The sequence below is a fragment of the Uloborus diversus genome, chromosome 4 (genome assembly GCF_026930045.1).
Source record: "Uloborus diversus isolate 005 chromosome 4, Udiv.v.3.1, whole genome shotgun sequence".
In the NCBI taxonomy this organism is placed as follows: domain Eukaryota; kingdom Metazoa; phylum Arthropoda; class Arachnida; order Araneae; family Uloboridae; genus Uloborus; species Uloborus diversus.
The window spans coordinates 145,993,442-146,013,651 of record NC_072734.1 but is presented as its reverse complement, the minus strand read 5'-3'; the positions used below and the strand labels follow the sequence as shown (position 1 = coordinate 146,013,651).

At 30.8% G+C, this 20,210-nt stretch overlaps 1 protein-coding gene across 2 annotated transcripts in view; it reads left to right on the top strand.

Moving 5' to 3' along the window:
• LOC129220296 (putative sodium-dependent multivitamin transporter) overlaps nt 1–20,210 on the top strand; it is a 70,366-nt gene that overhangs the window by 24,720 nt on the left and 25,436 nt on the right. The window contains exons 2-4 of one of the 2 annotated variants that reach the window (XM_054854693.1): nt 7,782–8,166; nt 12,667–12,732; nt 16,030–16,149. In XM_054854693.1, the coding sequence (XP_054710668.1) occupies nt 7,825–8,166; nt 12,667–12,732; nt 16,030–16,149 (528 nt within the window). In that variant the 5' untranslated portion in view covers nt 7,782–7,824. Of the gene's footprint in view, nt 1–7,781; nt 8,167–12,666; nt 12,733–14,320; nt 14,388–16,029; nt 16,150–20,210 lie in introns of those variants that run through there. The other variant, XM_054854694.1, reaches the window with a different exon arrangement.

The following is a 20,210-nucleotide window of genomic DNA, read 5'->3' as shown; positions in this document are numbered from 1 at the left end:
TTGGTAGAATGCCTATTATTGATGTATTTCCCCCTCCATCAGTTATTTTCACCTCAGAAATAATGAAATTGATAAGGTCTGTCACGGAGGTGAGATTCACGGAGGTGAGGATCTTTCCCTTAATATAGGCCTAGTAGATACATTTTTCATGCAAAATTTTTTGTTTCTTCGTTGTTACAATCTGCACATGTTAAGCATATGAAAACATGTTCACTTCGTTTTTTACATTAATTTACATCACTGAAATTCAAGTTCACGGAGTTGATAAATCAGAGTAACCACACTAAGTTTTTAAAGCAAAATCTTTCTTCTTGTTTTTTGACAAAAATCTCATGACTTCAACTATGGCTGAAAATAAACAAGGGATCCCTTGTATCATGGAAAACAAAATTTTATGTCATTACTGCCACGTGTTAATGAGGAAAGGCCTTTTGTGTTTAGGTAACGGAGGTGAGAATTTATTGTGTGACATAAATCCTTGTCCCTTGTCCTTATAAAACGAACTAAAACACAATATTAAAAAAATTAAACGTACTTAAACAATTAGTATTTGATCTACTTGGGGAGGGAATAATAAATAAATAAGCATATACTTTTAATTAAATAAGTTATTAGCAACATAAACACAAGATGTGTAACATGCCACGGAGGTGAGAATTCACATGCTGTGGACCAAAAATATACTTAAAAAAATTATTATTAAAAAATTGTTGGCTGGTTTAAATAGGTATATTTTTGATGAAATTAAAAATCATTGTTAAATGAATTGTTCCTTAAAGATTTTACTGTGAAAGCCGTATGACAGAAAAGTTACACTTTTTGAAGAATGACCCAAAATCTGTGCCTCCAAAAAAAGGTAAAAATTTTTCACTTCCTTTTTTTATGGAGCTGGTTGAAAAATAAAATATTTTTCTCATGCAATATTTTCTATTCTATTATTTATATTCAATTAAGACATTTTTGTTCAAACGAATGAGTAAATAAAAGAATGAATGAATAAATAAAGAAGGAATTTAACAAAAAACGAGTAAATACATTAATTAATGAGTTAATAAATGAGGAAAATAAATCATTTACTTAAATGGTGAATAAATAAGAAAATAAGTAAATGGATGAATAAATAAGAGAATTATTAAATGAGGGAATGTAAATGGAATAATTAATAAATGAATCCATAAGTTATATGAGATAAAAGATGGCAAAGTTAAACCTTGTTTTATAATATGAAAATACTACTTTCTGTGTTGGTGAAAACGCGTCGCAATATGTCTAAAAATCAAGGTATGCGATATTTTATAGTATGAAATCATCTTAAAATGAAGATTTAGAGTGTGTTTTAACTATTCCTCGAACTTTGGGTGAAGTTCACCTTGTGCATATTTTTAAAAGCTTTCACATGCTGTAAAAAAAAAAAAAAAAAAAAAAAATCTGGGATTTTTTTTGGATTATACAGGGTGTTCCATATTATCCTGCAAAACCTCGATTTTCGCAACCGTTAGTTCTAGATGTACACTTCCAATTGCAAAAATGAACAAAATCAGATGCAGAGTTCAGATATTGAAAGTTTGAAGCAAAAATAAAAATGAGCCTAAAAATACAAAATTTTACTTTTTATACGGGTCTTAGGTCCCCTAACTTATATTTAGTTAAACAATCTCTATTGAAAACTATTACTGACACAAAAAACTTGACATTTGTGCGATCAAAACTTACAGAGATATTCCATATCAAAGTTTTAAGGGACCATACAGAATATAAGATTGGAACTTATCGCTAATTTAGAAGAATGAGAGGTTGTCAAAGTAAAAAAAAAAAAAAAAATCAAGGTATTAATATTTTTCATTGCTATTCAAAAAAATCATGCGAATGTTATACCGTAAAACTCAAAAACACTCTGCAAAACCTCGAACAATTTAAAAAACCACTCTTTACACATATGATTTTAAACACTTGTTAACTGCTATATTTTCCCCCAAAAGGTGTTATTGACAGCGAGTGTAAAGTGGTGTAACTCACAAAATGCTGCGTTTCATATCTCGGTGAATATTGGTCGTACTAATTTCAAACTTATTGTGTTAGAATTGTTTTACAAAGGAGATTATTTCCCTAAATATAAAGTAGGGGACTTGGAGTCGGGATGAAAGTTAAATTTTGTAATTTTTTACACATTTTTGTTTTTCCTTCAAATTTTTAATATCTTAACTCTGTATATGATTTTGAATATTTTTGCAATGGGAAGTATGCATCTAGGAATAACGGTTGCGAAAATAGAGGTTTTTGCAGGCTTGCAGGTTAAAAACGGAACACCCTGTATATATATATATATATATATATATATATATATATATATATATATATATATATATATATATATATATATATATATATATATATATATATATATATATATATTGGTTAAAAGGTACCCTATGTTCTATTCTGCATCCCATGATAACGTGCCATGATGATCGATTGAGTAGTTAAAGCGTGAAAACATTACGAACAAACAAACAATTAAACAAATAAACAAACTCACTTTCTCATTTATAGTATTAGTAAAGATGAGAAAATTATAATCTAGAAAGAGCCTCGTTGATTGATGAATTTGGGATCTGATCTTGTCTCTATAAATCTCAAGCAAAATCTAGTCTTCTTTGAAATTATTTTCGTGGTCGCTCACGCTTGATTAAGCAACAGATAATCACAACCAAATAATGTTTGTTTATAGATTTTCATAAAGATAGTTGTCAAGAATGTAGTTGTTATTCAGCGTGCAGTTTATTCAACTTGCTCAGTTTAGAAACTAGGTAAGAATTGATTTTATGTAACTTCTATTTTAATGAACTTTTATTGTTTACTATTATGTCACAAACTGGCAACAAAAATGGTACAACTTAAAAAAAACTGCAGCATTGGAGAAAATCAAGGTTTTACGCAAAAACTGCTTCTAACCGGTTTATTCTCAAATGCTGCTATATGCGCAGAAGACTTATGCTGTATTACGTTTATTGGCTGGTTTTTGGAATATAAATTACTACAGTCAAACTTGCCGACTACCGTTATAACCGACTATTCGTTAGAACAGATTTATAAAAAATAATAAAAATTCACATACACTCACTTTTTTATTTTTATTTTTTAAGTTTCTGTACCGCACCAAAAAAGTTCGTTAATTTGCTTTGAACTGTTTATTCTCGCTTTCTTGTGTGTCTGTTATGTATTATGGCTAACTAACATATAATTTTGAAATACTTCTGCACTCCACATTTTTAAAAGTGTGCACATAACTTGTTTTCAGGATCTACGACTCGTCTTTATCTTTAGATTGATTTCTTAATGTAAAATGTTTTTTTTTCCAAGAAAGGATAAGCTGGGCTGGAAGCCTATAGAAATTTTCTCCAAGAGCTTTTTTTTAACGAAGTTTGTTTGAACCAAATTCGCCTTTAAGTACATGATTTGTATTTGCCTTAAATTTCCCCGCAGGCGCAAATGTTTACTTTTTTCAACTGTTCAAAATTGAACGAAAAATTGTTAAAGTCAAAAAATGAATTTAAGAACGAGGTGTCTTCGCACCGAACAAAGAAACGCATGTCCAAAATGGACTATTCCCTCAAAAGTTTTTTTTTTGGGGGGGGGGGCGGCAGATAAACAGACGCACATTTTCCCCATCTAAAAACCCTACTTTCAAATTTTTAATTTTTCAAATTGTTTTTTTTTTTTTTTTTTTTTTTTTTTTTTTGACATTTTTACTTCCTTTTACAAAAAAGGAAGTATTGTATTCGTGAAAAATTTTTCACTCAAAAATCGATCTTAATTTCCATTTTGCTCACCCCCGAATGAATGTTGAGTTTTTTTTTTCGATTCGACCACGCGTGGATAAGTACCTACGAACGTATAAAACGCAAAATATCCATTTTGACGATTCCCGAGTTAGTGCAATTTGGTACGTAGACTCCTAGTGGAGTCTAGTTGTGCACCTCTACCTTTGGTTGCATTCGGGTGTTTCTAAGGGGGTCTTCTACCCCTTTTTTGGGAGGGGGGAATCATTGTTAATTTCGATGTAAACTCAAGTGGTGTTACAAATTTTTTTCTTTAAATCTGGTTTCGATTCGGCACTGTTGGTGATATTTCGAGAGTAAACTATTGAATCACATTAAAATTACCAATAATGGGAAAATGACGTTAAATTGGAGTAAAAGGAAGTCATGTGATGCAAACATCAGCTGGTTTTTTTTTTTTTTTAATTTTTTTTTTAATTTTTAAAGATGGTGAAACTATTTGGAAATAAAAGCTAATGTTATTAGTCAGGAAGAAAAAAATAGAGTTGAACTAGCTTATAACAAGCGCAAAGGAACCGCGATATTTGCTTGTTATAACCGAGTGCTCGTAAAAAACGAGTTTGTGAAAAAAAAATCATAAAAATGCATCATAGTTGCTTTTTTCTCCTTTTCAATCACTGTACAGTACCAAAATAATTGGTTACTTCCCTTTGCTTTGAACTGTCTGAATGTGTCTTTCTTATGTCATTATTTTTGAGGAATATACATTTATACAAATATGTAATTTTTAAATATTTCTTTACTCCACAAATTAAAAAAAGTGCTGTCATCGCTTGTTCTCATCGCTTGTTTATAAAGATGTGTTAAGCCTTCTTTCATGCTTTTTTTTTCTTTCTTTTATTTTTACGTGAAGTAGGTTAAATAGGGTTTGCTTCTCTTTCTTCTGGGTTAAAATAAAGATTTCTCCTTTGTTGCCAAAACACACAAATAATTAAGTAAAAAGTAGTTCTAAATAAATATGTTTAAGCAGAAATACAATCATCTTCAGCTCGTTATTTCTGCTAAAAAATAAAGCCCCCCTAATTTTCTTTTATTTTGTGTTGTTAAAAATTTAAAAACTGAATTTAAACTGAAAATAGAAACAAAATATATCAACGGTCCTTATTTCACGAAAAAATGACACTGCATTTTCGAGTTAAATTCGTTTCATTTCAATTCAGTCAGATTTATTTCTGACTTACATTATTTTTAAGCCCACGAGATATGTAGGGTGTTTCAATTTTTGTTGAGCATTTTTTTTTCCCTTTTTATTAAAAAACCAAAACATAAGAATGAGGTAAAATTAGTAGAGTTTGTACACAATTCAACAGAATAATAAAGAACGCCCCTTTTTGTCAATGCTTTGTCCAATTTTGCTAAAATATTTACGTATAATTGCAACATCATTTGTTGTTCATGCACTTTCATTGACATTTTGTTGTTACACTTTAATGTAATGCAACAGTCGTAAAAATACCAAGAGGGCATTTCCACGCAATCTATTTTTATAGGATCGGATAGGTTGTGCACGTGGGTAGAAAAGATAGCTCTAAATGATAACTATACAACAAATTTTTAGCAAAAATAATTACATATAAATGGCATTATTGTAAAGGTTTTGTAAACAATCAGCGTCAGTAAATATTATAACCTAATCATCAGTCCTAATCAGAAAATTTACAATTTTTCAAAGAACGCAGAAATTGTATCTCAGGGGGGGGGGGGGCGGGATGAAAAACAAAACAAGGAATACAAGATAATTTATTAAACTACCTTCAAATACTTTGTAAGTAGTTTGATTTGAAACTTGTCCATTTTGTTTAACAATACAAAGTAACTAAAAATCCACATAATCTCTCCTACCATGTAAACGAATGAGAACAACGCACCATGTCTCCGGGAGACAGATGCGTGAATACTCCTATTTCGGTAGGAGAGATGGTGTGGTCTTTTATTTTAACAAATCCGCTGGTAGAAAGAATTACCAGTTCAAACAATGTTCGTCTATGGAAGGAGCCCCCCCCCCCCCTTTAAATCAAAATTATTTTACTTAATTGCCATTCTATAAAATTTAGAGAAAAGGCATGAAATTTCAAGTACTTATTTTGGTTAAACAATGCAAAGTAGCGATATTTTACAGCAAACACTCTTACGAACTAACATGCAGTTTCATCTGAATACTCGAATACTACTCTTGAACAAGTAGATGAAATCTTTGCGCTCGTCTTTTACTCCCCGAACCCTTTTGATCGCAATATCTCTCTTTCAGTGCAAGCTCTTCTCGCTTTACCGTATATTCAGAATCTGAACGATCTTTTCAATTTGTCCGTAAGGAAACAAAAACGTTTTCAGTGCTGTTGGCGTTGGTTTCTAAGATGAACGGTTAGAAATTCTCCCGTAGAAGTTAGTGTTACTTTTTTTTTTTTTTTTTTGAATTTTCCAAAACTCACCCTTAAAGTAGCTAACAAGCTTGCTTTTCAGCTTTTCTTTTCATGTTCTTCATCAATGTTTCTTTCTAACGAAGTCCTTTTGAAGCAGATCCGACTTTAAGGTCGGAATCAATATTTGCCTCAATTTTCCTAATAGGCGCTATTTTTAAGTTTTTTTTTTTTTTTTTTTTTTTTTTTTGTTCAAAACTGAAAGAAAAATTGCTAAATCAAAAAGTAAAATATTGGAATGAGGTGACCTTACCGAGATCTCTCGAGCAAAATAAAAAATTGTTCCAATCTTGCCATTCCCACAAAAGTTAGCTGGGGGAGGGGCGGGGGGTAGACGCATTTTCATCCAAACTCTAATTTCCGGTTTGTAATTTTTCAATAATGTTTTGGCCATTTTGCTTAGTTTTGACTATTTTTTAGCAATATTAATAAGATGAATTAAGCCTTCTTGCTTTTGTCATCTTCCTTTTACTCGTACATTTGTTGGAAATTTGTGGCAAATATTGATCCCGACCTCAAAGACGGATCTACTTCAAAAGGACTTCGTTGGAAAAAGATCCTGATTAAGAACATGTTCAGAATAGCTTAAGGGAGACTAAAAATGCAGATATCAGAAAAAACTGCACATCTAAATGGAAATTGGAATCTACTGCGTCTTTAATTAATTTAATGCTACACATTTCTATCTTCATTTAGGGGAGAACTGCTGAATCCTTTATGAGGTTTTTATTCATACGCTTGTATGTGCTTGCTTCTTGGGAATAATTTTGTCGCGACAGCCACAAGAGTTTAAAACTCGTCGTGCCATTGCAATCGTTCATTCAGTTTTCATTTTTAGTTTTCATGCTAATTTTTTGGTATCAATATTATTACGTGCTCGTACCAGATTTTCTATCTAAGCTTATTTGAATCGGATGAATTACCACGAGCTCAGCTCGTGGTTTTGATTAAATAACTGACAGATCTAATTAATCTGAATTAATAAGTGACTCAAATATAATAAAGAATTAAAGTCTACTGTTATAGCTAGATATAGTACATTATTGGTTCTTTCGAAGCCCAGGCGATGATGTGAATGTTGGAAATAAATTGAGGGTATAAAAAGTCCTTGACTCTCATTGAACTGCCAGATAACATTTTCCGATTGTTATCTATATGAAAGGACAGTCACTTGACCATCGTTTGCAGTCCTTCCAGAAGACTCGTTTTCTACAAGATGTTGCTCTGCACAGATAGGGGATAAAATGAGTTTCAATTGCTCTGGCGAACTATAGCGTAAGACGTGTATAGTGTAAGACTATGGCGAATATAAGACTGAAACATCCGAAGAATAGAATTTCTTCATTCCTTCAATAGAATTAGCAGGATAAGTTAGAAAACATGATGAAAAATACTGTTATTTTTTAAAAGCCATTAGTAGAAACAAGAAATCAAACAAGTCGGGTACTATCTCTATTCGTGATTGCGAAAAACATAATTTGAATTCAAGATCTCAAAATTCAAAATATTTTTTTTTTTCTTCTAGCTGAAGGGATATCCTCGGTTGGCCCATTTTCTCATCTAAACCAATGGCGCACAAGTTCGTACTTAGTATTGCAGACTACATCGTCATCACCATCATATTGATCATTTCTGCAGGCATTGGTGTGTACTTCCGATTTTCTGGAGGACGCCAGAGCACGAATGAGGAGTACTTGCTGGCCGGACGGGACATGCCAATCTTCCCCGTAGCTTTCAGTTTGATGGCAACTTTCATGTCAGCAACTACCCTGATGGGAATACCTGCAGAGATGTACTTGTTCGGCACACACATGGCTTTCATGAACATAGGATTTGTTTTGGGACCTATACTGGCTTCCTGGTTATTCCTCCCTATATATTTCGATATTGGAGCTTCTACTGCTTTTGAGGTACTTGTTCTTTATATGTCCAACAGCAATTGTTTTTTACCTATTATACTGTACAATAAATTGATAGGACTCTGTATAAGTGTTACGTTCTTGATCCATTTACCAAATTCATAATGTAATATCCGTACCTCTTTTCTGATAGGTCTTCTTCTAAACTGGGGAATGCACACTGATTTGAATGACAACTAGGCTTTCTGCTCTGTTTCTCACAGTTTATTTTCAAACTTTTCATCGGGAACTATCTTTAATAACTTCTTTGCCACTCTTGAATTCTTGAGTTTGTCCCTGAAATGCAAGAAGGCCACTCTTCTCCTCGAGTTCGACTCCAATAACCTGGTTTTTAGTGTGAAATAATGATTGTTGAGATAATTTGTTTTTTATTTTCTTTTTAAAGTGTTAATTTATTTATCATTTTTGGCAACAGGAAATAAAAGGAAATTCAAAGTGTTTGATTTTTCAAAAAAAAAAAAAGTGCTGTGGAGACCAAACTTTTATTTATTGAAGAAAACTTTTTTCAAGATTACATTTTATTTATTTATTTATTTAATTTATGAAGCACATTTATTTATTTATTTTTTAGTTTTTTTGGCTATGGAGAAAAAATGAATTCCAATGCTCTTTATTTTTTATCGAGAAAAGCTAGAGACGATTTTTTGGGATAAATGTATTCCTTTCGATGAACTTTTTTCTTTCTTTTTAATTCTTTTTCTTTTTTGTAAATGGTAAAAAACATTTTTAATAGTAAAAAAAGGAAATTAGCCACATTGTTTAAAGTTGCTACTACTTTACGTTTATTAATGTTGTTTGCGCATTAATTTCATCAGATGGGAAAGGCCTATTTTGTTTTCAGATTTCAGCTTAAAATATTAAAAAGGTGTGTCGGACACAATTTGCAGTTTTTTGCTGAAAAAGAGAATACTGATCAGATGCAAGAAAATTGATGTTGGACCAACATCAACTTCCCTGCATCTGTTGCATCAATATAGTTGGTATATGGGAAAGTTGGCTCGTTTAGTTGTGGACGTCATTTTTTGTTTTTCTTTGAATCAGCAACATCCATAGAAAAAACTCCTTTCAATTTATTTTTTAATGTAAAGATTCTGAAAATTATGTGCATAATTTTTCAAAAAGTTTCCCTCACTTAAGTAAAAAATTACCTGATTTTGAGGTAAAATCTTTTGAGAACAGAGTACTTTTCAAAAAGATTTTTTTGCTTCCTAAGATACATTTTGTAGATGATTTTCGGAAGCGGGAAACCTCTCTCATTGAAAAATTTGCTCCTGTGGCAAAAAAAAAAAAAAAAAAAACTAAGTAAAAAAAATTTATTTGAATTTTGACGTCTTAAGTTCAAATTATGTTTTTCGTAATCACGAGTGTGTGTTTGTGTCTGTGTGCTGGCATAAGTGTGTGGGTAGTTGTGTGTATGAATGTGTGTGGGGGGGGTGTAGGCATATGTGTTTGTGTCTGTGTGTAGGCATGAATGTGTGGGTAGTTGTGTCTATGTGTGTGTGTATGTTTTTGTGTGTGTATGTGTGTGTAGGTGTATGTGTGTAGGTGTATGTGTGTGTATGCGTTTGTGTGTGTATGTGTGCGTGTGTGTGTGAAGTTGTGTATGTATGCGCGCGTGTGTAGGACATGGATGCAATCTGGAGACGGCTTTCGCTATAGGAGCAGCATCGTGAGGAGCCGGTCGACGGCGATGGTGCGGAGGGTGGTGGTGGGAATATAAAATGATAGGACGCCAAAAAAACAGTCGAATGAAAGCAATAAGCAATCGTGATTGCTAAAAAAAAAAAAAAAAAGGTTTTCCAGATGAGAAAGTTGGTCATAACCACCAACGTAATAGCATTTACTTTATTTTTTAAAATTACCTTACACATAGGTTTCTTTAAATATTTCAAGTCTTCCGTTACGAAGCTTGACCAAAGCTATTGTAGTTTTCCCCTCTAATTTTTACTTCCCTTGAGTTGCAAAATTCAAAGAACTTTTTTTCTTCGGTAGTGCAGCACAACTATAATTTTTCTGTTATTATTATTATTGACTAGCTGTATCCGCGCGGCTATGCTCGTGCGATAATTTTTTTTAAAAAGCTCTTTGAGTGCAAATAAATTTCCCTTCCCACTACGAAGTAGAAAAAAAAATTGTTTCGTTAATTAAAATGTGCACAAATAATTTCACCTAAGCTCCAAGCGTTATCGCAATACATTTATCCAGTAACAAATTATTCCAATAACGTCAATCTTCGCTCTAAAATCTTTTCCTGGATAGGGAACATAGTTTCAAAAATGACCTTCAGAATAAAGAAAAAAATCCAATACAGAAAGTTTCCCTTTTTAATAAGGACAACTTCCCCCCAAACTCAACATTGGAATAAGGACGCCAGTTCCTTAAAAGTCACATCAGCTTAGAGGCTTATGCTATTCTTAAATAAAATTAAAACAGTACATTTTAGTTCCTTATTAGATTAAATACAACATTAATAAAAAATTCAATTAAAAATTGAAAATGAAATTTTTATCGATGGTCCCCTGGATGCACAAACAGATTGTTAGATGTTAAATAACAAAATATAATCGAAAGGGGAAATTTTTAAATCCCTCACTATCAGAGAAGTCTAAAAACAGTAGAAGAATTTTATTTAATTATCCTTAAGCAAAACAGTGGCAACAGATACTTCTCTCAATGATTTCTTCCCGCGAATAAAAACTTTGTGCAGACGATAAATAGGGCAGTGGGATCAGGGGCGTGTACAGGGGGAGAGGAAAAGGGGCACCTATTGGCCCAGGCCTGAGCCTGAAGGGGACCCAATATTTTTAAAATAAGGGGTGAAATATAGGGGTAAACAATATGAGGGAGGCCCGTAAATGCCATTTGTGACGAGCCCCAAAACTTCTGTGCACGCCCCTGGGTGCCATAAAATAAGTTTAAAATCTCATTTTTTTTCGTTCTTTCTTTTTTTAGAGAGAAAGCCGTAACACCAGACTAGTAAATTATGTTCAATCAAACATTTGACGTGTACAGTGGATTCATATAAATAATGATGTAGCAAAACCATTTTATTTTGTTTCATTGTTTTCTATAAGGGATACATTGAAAATATCATGTTTCTTTCATTTAGCTTGTCTCCAGCTTTTAAAACTAAAACCAAAATACTTGCTGTTATCTCAGCATATGTCTCCAAAATAGAATTTACTAAATATCTTAATTTAAAAAGTGTGAATATATGTTTTTCTATGTAGCCCACTTTACCCCATGGGGCGACTTTCCCTCCACCTGATCCTGTTCAATTTAAAATTGACTTAAAAATAAATTGTAAAAAAAAAAAATAGAGATTTCAGTTTTCATATTTGAGGTAAAATTAAACACTGATATGTCTTAATTAAAATGCTTGTAACTTTTTCCCTCGTCAGTTAATCACCTCCGTTCTTATTTACCGTAAGTAGAAAACGTATTAAAAATGTATTTTCCCAATGAAAGAAAAATCGAGACAATACGGTAACTATTTCGAGTAGTAGGATTCATTTTGGGGTCAAAAACTTAGGTTTCGAATGAAAAAATAAATATTCTTTGATATTTTTTCGAATCGATCCTTCCCAGTACTAACCTAGACAAAGGAAAGCAGTCTGATAGTTTCCGAGTCTACACCGAAATATTTAACTTTGGAGTTTGTGTTGAATTAATGTAAAGATTTATTTCCAGAGATTTTGTTGAATTGATTTACCATTTTTTATTTCAAATTGTACATGAGAACAGTTAAATTTCCAATGCTATTTCTTAAAAATAAATGATAAAATACTACTTAACATAATTAAGCTTTATTATTATATCTTTAATCTTTTGAGGGCCATTAGCTTTACAGCAGATCGTAAAAGTTGGTAGAGGTTTCAAATAATAATAATAATAATAATAATAATAATAATAATAATAATAATATCAATAATAATAATAATAATAATAATAATAATAATAATAACAATAATAATAATAATAATAATAATAATAATAATATCAATAATAATAATAATAATAATAATAATAATAATAATAATAATAATAATAATAATAATAATAATAATAATAATAATAATAATAATAATATCAATAATAATAATAATATCAATAATAATAATAATAATAATAATAATAATAATAATAATAATAATAATCATAATAATAATAATAATAATAATAATAATAATAATAATAATAATCATAAGTGCAGTATGTTTTTCAAACATTAACCTTTTTTACTAATGATAAAATTATGATGTCTTAATAGCATGAAAAAAGTGTAATTCATAAATTGTTTGTATCTTTATTTATAAAATAAACTTTAACTTGCGGGAAATATATGTCCCATAATAAGTTTTGAAAGGTTCAATGCATAATGATTTCGCAGAGCAAGTGAATTTAATCTGCCAAAAATTGCTTTATGGCTTTTTTGTACAATCATGAAACCTTTTCTTCTTTTTTTTTATATGTAAATAATTTCTTTTTTAGTACTTGGAAAATCGATTTGGGAAATCTATACGGAGAATCTTATCAACAATTTTCCTTTTTCAATGTGTAAGTTACCTTTACTATTTGTTAACTCAATTCATGAAAATTCATTTTTTTGCTTCTCAATTTTTCTGATTTAACTACCTTGTTTCATGCTAGTGTTTCCAAATTCCTTAAAGCGGTAATTGAAATGCCTCGGAACAAGAAAGGGACAACTCCACTTTTAGCCGGCTTTGCGCTTTACACGGAAAAAGCCTTATTTTTCTCAGTGATCCCTATTTAACAATATTGTTTAATCCTATTGTTGCCGAATTCCTTAAAGCGTTAATTATTAAAAGCCTCGGTACAAAAAAGGGGCAGCTCAACTTTTTTCTGGATTTTTGCTTCACACGGGAATAATTTTATTTTCTAAGTGATCCCGATTGAACGGTACTGTTTAATGCTATTATTATCGAATTCCTAAAAGCGTAAATTTAAAGCCTAGGTACAAAAAGCGGGACAGATCCACTATTGCTGGATTTGTGCTTCACACGAAAATTTATTTAGAAAAATATGGTCTTGCATTCTGTATAAGAATGAAATAGAGTAACACCCCCAGTGATTGGCAGGTCACCAGTGATTGGCACTTCCAACAAAAATGCCCTAAAAAAAAATTCGTATCCAATCTTTTAAAAGTAGAAGGCTATATACCAACTGAATGTACATTTACTTTAAAGATTATAACTTCAATTCATGTTACTAAATGGTAGCAGTGCATAGGAAAGAGAAAAAAAAATGGTTTGCGTCAAATCACCCATTTGTGTTGCAAAAGCTTCTTCTCTGGTTTAAGGGAAGCATCCGCATCAATCTATTAAAATCTGTCTTAAAATATATTTTAAATTTTCGTTGTCTAGTTGAAAGGTGTTACTTTGAGTGGGTAGAAATATGTTTTTGTCTCTTCTTAGATTTTTGAAATAATGATGGATGCTATTTAGTTGTGCTTTAGTCTTGCTAGTCTCCGGTAATTGGCACATGTGGGTATAAACACTAATGTGTTGTGCAATATGTCACTAGTTTGATTTCTGATACTTTTGCAGCAACTATATTGTATGGATTCTACTATTGATTTGAATCCTATAGAATATACTGTTAGATTTTTAAGAGAAACAATAAAAAACAAATACTGTTTGCCATCAGTCAGATATTGCGACTGCAGAGAATCCGTTCATTTTTTATGGTCCTTTAGAATCATTGGGTCAATGTTCCTTTTTCTGTGAAAATAGCTATAATTCGTAAAATCGGAACTGTACATCGACTAAAAAAAGAGCAATAATTTCAATATTTTGTTCCCATGCAACACTTCAAATTAATTTTTATTTCTCTAAAATACTTTTTCAACGGTAAGATGGCTGATTTAACATTAATTTATGTAGAATTACCTACTTTAATTAACTTAAATTATGTGTTTTATGATGATTAAATTTGTATGTAATCTAAAAGTGAAAAATAAAGTGATTTTCCAATTCCATTAACATGTGCCAATTACTGGATCACAAGGTGTCATACACTGGGGTATCAGGTGCCAATTACTGGTGATTTTGCTAACTTTTTATATATATTTTTTTATAAAAATATCATTTCAAATATTTTTGATTTCAGTGAACTGAAAAGATGCTCAGATGTGCATTCTGAAAAAAAAATATTTGCAAGTGAATATTTTTTTCTAAGTAATGAAAACAGAGGTAAGTTTAAGGACAAACTCTTAAAGTGCCAATTGCTTGGGTCATTACCCTACTGTAAAAGCACTTATTTTCGCGAACATAAAGATATCGGTGGTTTAGCGAAATAAAAATTTTGCGAATTTCAAAATTTCAAAAGAATGTGATACTTCTGTTTGACTATTCACTGAACAAAGATTGTCCTGGTTATTTCAATGCTATAACTTTGCCAAACATATAAGCAGATATCATTCACCAACAGGTAAGAAAAAATATGTTTTAATGACAGTAAACGTAGTTTCTGAAGGATCAAATGCAACGGACACATGTTGCAGCAAAAAAATTTCTGTGATATTGGAATAAATTTTAAAGTGATCAAGGATTTTCAATGAATTATTAAAAGATTCACCACAACCTAATTTGCTATGTCATTAACTGTATGATTTCCTTTAGTTTGAAAACATTAGGACTTAAAACAGGAATCAACTTGTCATGAGCACAGAGAAAAAAAAAACCATTTTAAAAATCATGGCAGATCCATTTATAACAAACTAGGTACTAGGATTTTGTGTTCATCACGAAACTTTCTTCTATTTATATCTCAGGAAATTTTATATTTAACGTATAATCACTCATGCAATCGCTATTACAAAATTTTGCTATTCGCAAAAGCGAGAAGATTTCGATAATTGGGAAATTAGTGATCTTAATTCATTGCCGATATTTTTCCTCTGAATACGTAGACAAAGAATATGGTAATATCAATTTGCATAGAGTTAGAAATATCTAAGTCTTATAGGGACATGAAACAGCAGGATTATCAAAATAAAATTACTCACGCAAATATTTGACGACCGTGCCAATTTCAAAATTCTTGAAATATTCCAGCAAAAGTCGAATCACAGAACAAAAATTGGAAATCATTTTTAAAGTATTGCTTAAACTAATTACAAACATTTTATTTGTTAACAAATAAAATATGGCAACAGATAAAATTTTAAATCATTGTGGTCCTTTCGATAATTTGCCAACAATTAAATCACGTCGACGATGTTCTGGAGTAGACGACATTTTGAAATGATTTATCCCTCATATTGGTGTATTAATTAAGCCATTTTTAATCGAGCTAACGATGGCAAAAATTCACCACCCTTGGACCGATTAGCTCCAAAATTAAATCATCACCTGTTTTCATGTAGGATCACATTTGTTCCAAATTTCATCTAAAGCGTAGCATTACTTTTTGATATACAGCACTCGCAATGAACAAGAAAGAACGTTTCATTGTAGAATCACCTTTTGAATTATTCTCGCCAAACTCGAATCTGTTCTTGTTCCTCTGAGATCTACCTGTCGATCATATTTTAATTGATTCCATCGATTGCTTCTCAAGATAATGGAAAGGATCTCGTCACTATGTAACGAGAAAAAACATTCTATTGCTCAACACCCTTTTTGGAAAATGTTTGATTGCTCATGTAGTAAATATTTAATTAATTATTTGCAAACATTTCTAATCAAAAATAAGTTTGGCTTGTTTTTGAATATTTATAAATTTATAACTGGCAACGATACGTAACATTTCGCTAATTTAATCGAAATTTTTCTGCAATATATAATGCTTAACTCTGATGTTTTGAACGTTGATAAACTTTCATTTCCTTAGGTTCTTTTCTCTGCTGTAAGCCTTTACGCTCCAGCTATTGCACTAAGTGCTGTTACAAGTCTTCCATTGTGGCTGGCTATAACATCTGTCGGCGTTGTTTGCACATTTTATTGCACTTTTGTAAGTATGTAAAAGTAACCTCATGTAATGTAAACACATCGGTAGTGGTCAGTGCTTCAGTAGTGACCACTTCCTGGTATTTTGGAAGGTATATTTGAAAAAAAAAAAGGATTCCAGGTCTCCCAAAAGCAGGAGGTATTAATTAACTCTAGCACGTTTAAATCCATTGGGAAACCTGGAATACATCCGATAAAATTAACTTCTCAAATGAAAACTAATGTTGTTTCCTTCTGTTTACATAAATGATGTTTTCATCATCTAATCAATTTTATACATATGTATTAGGGTGGGCCGAAAAAAGGATATTTTGAAGAAGCACCTTCTAATAGCAAAAAAAAGGTTGTGTATTGCCATCCTAAACATCGGAAAAATAATTTTAAAAAATTAATATTAATGTCTTCAGGTCGAACATTGGCTTGTTTGAAAAAAAGGTAAAAAATGATCAATTTTCAAATATTCTTTTAAAAATCCAAATGTTCAAAATTTTTGTTCAAAAACCCTTTAGTTGCTTCCTTTTAATACTCTTAAAAATATTTACATTCCTTTACAGTTTTTAGTTCGAGCTTTAGCCGTAGAGTTACATGAAATTAACGAAAAATTGACATTTTTAGCTTATTTTGCACATTGCAGTATTTCTTCTTTTAGATACCAGTTACATTGTGTTTTTGCAATAAATGTGCAACATACAGCTCTTTTCTGGAAATTTAAGTACATTTAATGGCATTAACAATCAAGAACCTCCTTAAGTAGGTGGTTGCACTTTGTGTTCCGCCCAGCAATTCTCAGGAACAGTAGTTATTTACAGGACTTACATATTTATAAAGTAATTTACATTCACAATAACTATATTTTTTAAACAAGTTTCCACGTTTCTACCAAGGCTTAAAGTTAGATATAGACTCAGTTTTGGCATTGATGTTGGCGAACAAAAAAGATTTTTACATAGATTCATCTCTTGCGTCTTAATACCTCTAATGAATTTCAGCAAATTCACTACATTTTCACAATCCTTTCAATTGCCTGAGTTTGTTATGAAAATTTTAAGAATGCATACTTAAGCAAATGTATAGTTCCTAGAAGTGATAAAATATCCTTGCTTTGCACTTCATCATTGAAGTGGAGGTAAGTAAACACGTTGGTCAATCAATTTAACTGTTATAGTTCGAAGCTTCAAATCTTAATATTGGTGGAAGAAATTCTCTTATAGCTAGAGAAGCGTTTCATGATGGATACATAATCTTTTGCGTTGTACTGTACACCGTAGTGCAATCCAATTCCCTTGAATTACGCTTTTAGTCCGCTGCCATAATCAGTAACAATTTCTCAAAAATGGCGCAAAGTAAGCATTTCTTTGAATCACCGGATCCATGATGTTTAAGAGATCTTAATTCAATTAATTAATAATTAAATTCAATAATTCAGTTAATGTTCCTCTTTTATGCTCAGGATGTAGAAAGGGTTATTAAACTGGTTAGTGAGTCAGTAGGTTGGGTATTTTTGCATGAGACAAGATATGGATTAATGTGATAAAGTTTATACTCGCGATCATCAATGAAAAAAATTGAGTTACCAGTATAACCTCAAACCTTGATCTAACCGTAGAAACTTGTTTAAAACAATACAGTTATTGTGAATGTAAGTTACTTTACAAATATATAAGTCCTGTAAATAACTACTCTTCTTGGGAATTGCAGTGTGGAATACAAAATGCAACCACCCACCTGGGGTTGATTCTGGGTTATTAATGGAACAAAATATGGTTACATTTCCAGCAAAAAGCTGTATACTGTACATTTATTGTAATGTGTATATATATATATATATATATATATATATATATATATATATATATATAACTGAGATCTAAAAGAAAAAATATTGCAATGTGCAAAACAAGCTTAAAATGTCGATTTTTGGTTAATTCACGTAAATTTGCGGCTCATGTGCGAACTAAAAACTTCAAAAGAATGCAAATATTTTGAAAGATACATGAAAAAAACTAGTAAAAGGAAACATTTGAACGGTGTTAGAACAAAAAAAAATTAACATTTAAATTTTTGTAAAAATATTTGAAAATTGACCGTTTTTTACCTTTTTATCAAACTTTTCTGCCAATGCGTGATCTGAAGACATAAATATTTATTTATTTTTTTAATTATTTTTCCTATGTTTAGGATGGAAATACACAACTTTTGTTTTGCTATTAGAAGTTGCTTATTGAAAATTTTCTTTTTTCGGCCCACCCTAATATGTATGTATATGTAAAATAAAAATCAAATTATGACTTATATTTGCATTTTCAAGTAGTAAGCATAGTGGGAATTTTTAAATTAAATATTCGCTGTCGTCAAATGAAAAAAAAAAAATTGGAGGTTAAATTCTTTCAATTGTTTAAATCTTTTCTTGCAGCGAATATTTGTTTAAAAATATATAAATAAATAAAAAGGAATAGATAAATTTTAATAAAAATATTCCATGTTCAAATACTGCTGTTAGTTAATTTATTAATCTAAACCACTTTACGAATTTATTCGTTCATTCTTCAATCGGTTCTTGTATGTATACTTCTTGCTTATTTATTTTCTCAAAAGTAGCAAAGTAGGGGCTCCATTTCAAAAGTAGTTTGTAGTCGCTAAATTAAAAAAAAAAAAGGTAGTTGTAGTTGTTGTTCGCTGCAAAAAAAAATGTAGTTTTTCCGACCACTGTGACAGAGTTTATTTGTGCCTTTACAACTTCAATAACTAATGTTACTTTTGACTTAAATGCATACAGTAGATGACTATATATAACACTATTAAAGTTATAACGTTTTTTACTTATATTTACAACATTAACTCCTATATTAAGCAGAGAATGTCAGTAATACATTGCGACGGATTATTCTTATCGCAGAAAGTAATGTGGGGCAAAGGGAAATATTTGAGTTGACTAATGTTTTTCAAAATATACAAGTTTCAACTTAGTTTTGAAAATTGCAGCTTAGTATTGGGTTACTAAAAATATTTATTTTTCAAATGAATGAATGGATGATAAATGAATAAATGAAGCAATTAATTAATTAATGAAGTAATAAGTAAGTTGTATAATTATATGATTATTAGTGTATGATAATATAACCAGTGGCGGATACAAGAGGAGGGTCATGGGGATCATACCCCCCCCCCAAACCGATGACAACATTATGTGTCCACATTGCGTTCAAATACTGAGCATAAAGTATAAAAGATTACAGTATCTTTTCAATTCATTAATTATTTTGGAAAGTAAATATTTGAACTACTACTTCGTTTCATTGCTTATGAAATTAACTTGCAACGTTTATTCCCAATTAGGTGCCGTATTCCTGGTATATTTAATCCTTTTTTTTTTGACCCCCAAGCAGTTTTAGAAATTTTTGGTACCCAAAACCGTAGGTTTGTTCATGTGTGGCGATGTCATTCTTCAGCATGCCCCCCTCCCCAAATGGGTTTTCTGTATCCGCTCTTGTATATAACTTTATAGTTATGTAATTGAATAATTAGATAATTAATAATACATGATTATATAATTTTATAATTAAATAATTGAATAACGATATAATTATAAGTAAATTGTATAATTGTATGCTTAATGAAAGAAAAAGCAAGCATTATCACTTTCTCCACATGTGGGGCAACGTGATAATGATTTTTTTTTATGAAATAATTTTTATTTGATTTCTAAAAATATTTGTCTTGAAATGAATTAATGAATGGATAAATGAATCAATGAAGCATATAATGACATTTGTTTTTCGATGCAAGCTAGTCTTATTATCATGTGTTTCACACGTTCAGAAATCGAAGATTTTTTTACCTGTTTGTCTTTGTTATCCTTATTTGCCGAGATTTTTGAAAAAAAAAAAAACTTTATATGACTAATCTCTGTCTATACAGATTTGTTGTTAATTGACGTAGAGTAATTCGTGAAGTTTTTCAATCAAATAATCTTCTTTTCTCGAATTCGTAAAGTTTAGTACCCAGAGGCAAGACTAAAAAAAATAGAATGTGACGTCCCCAATCGCTTACTAAGTATTTATATCG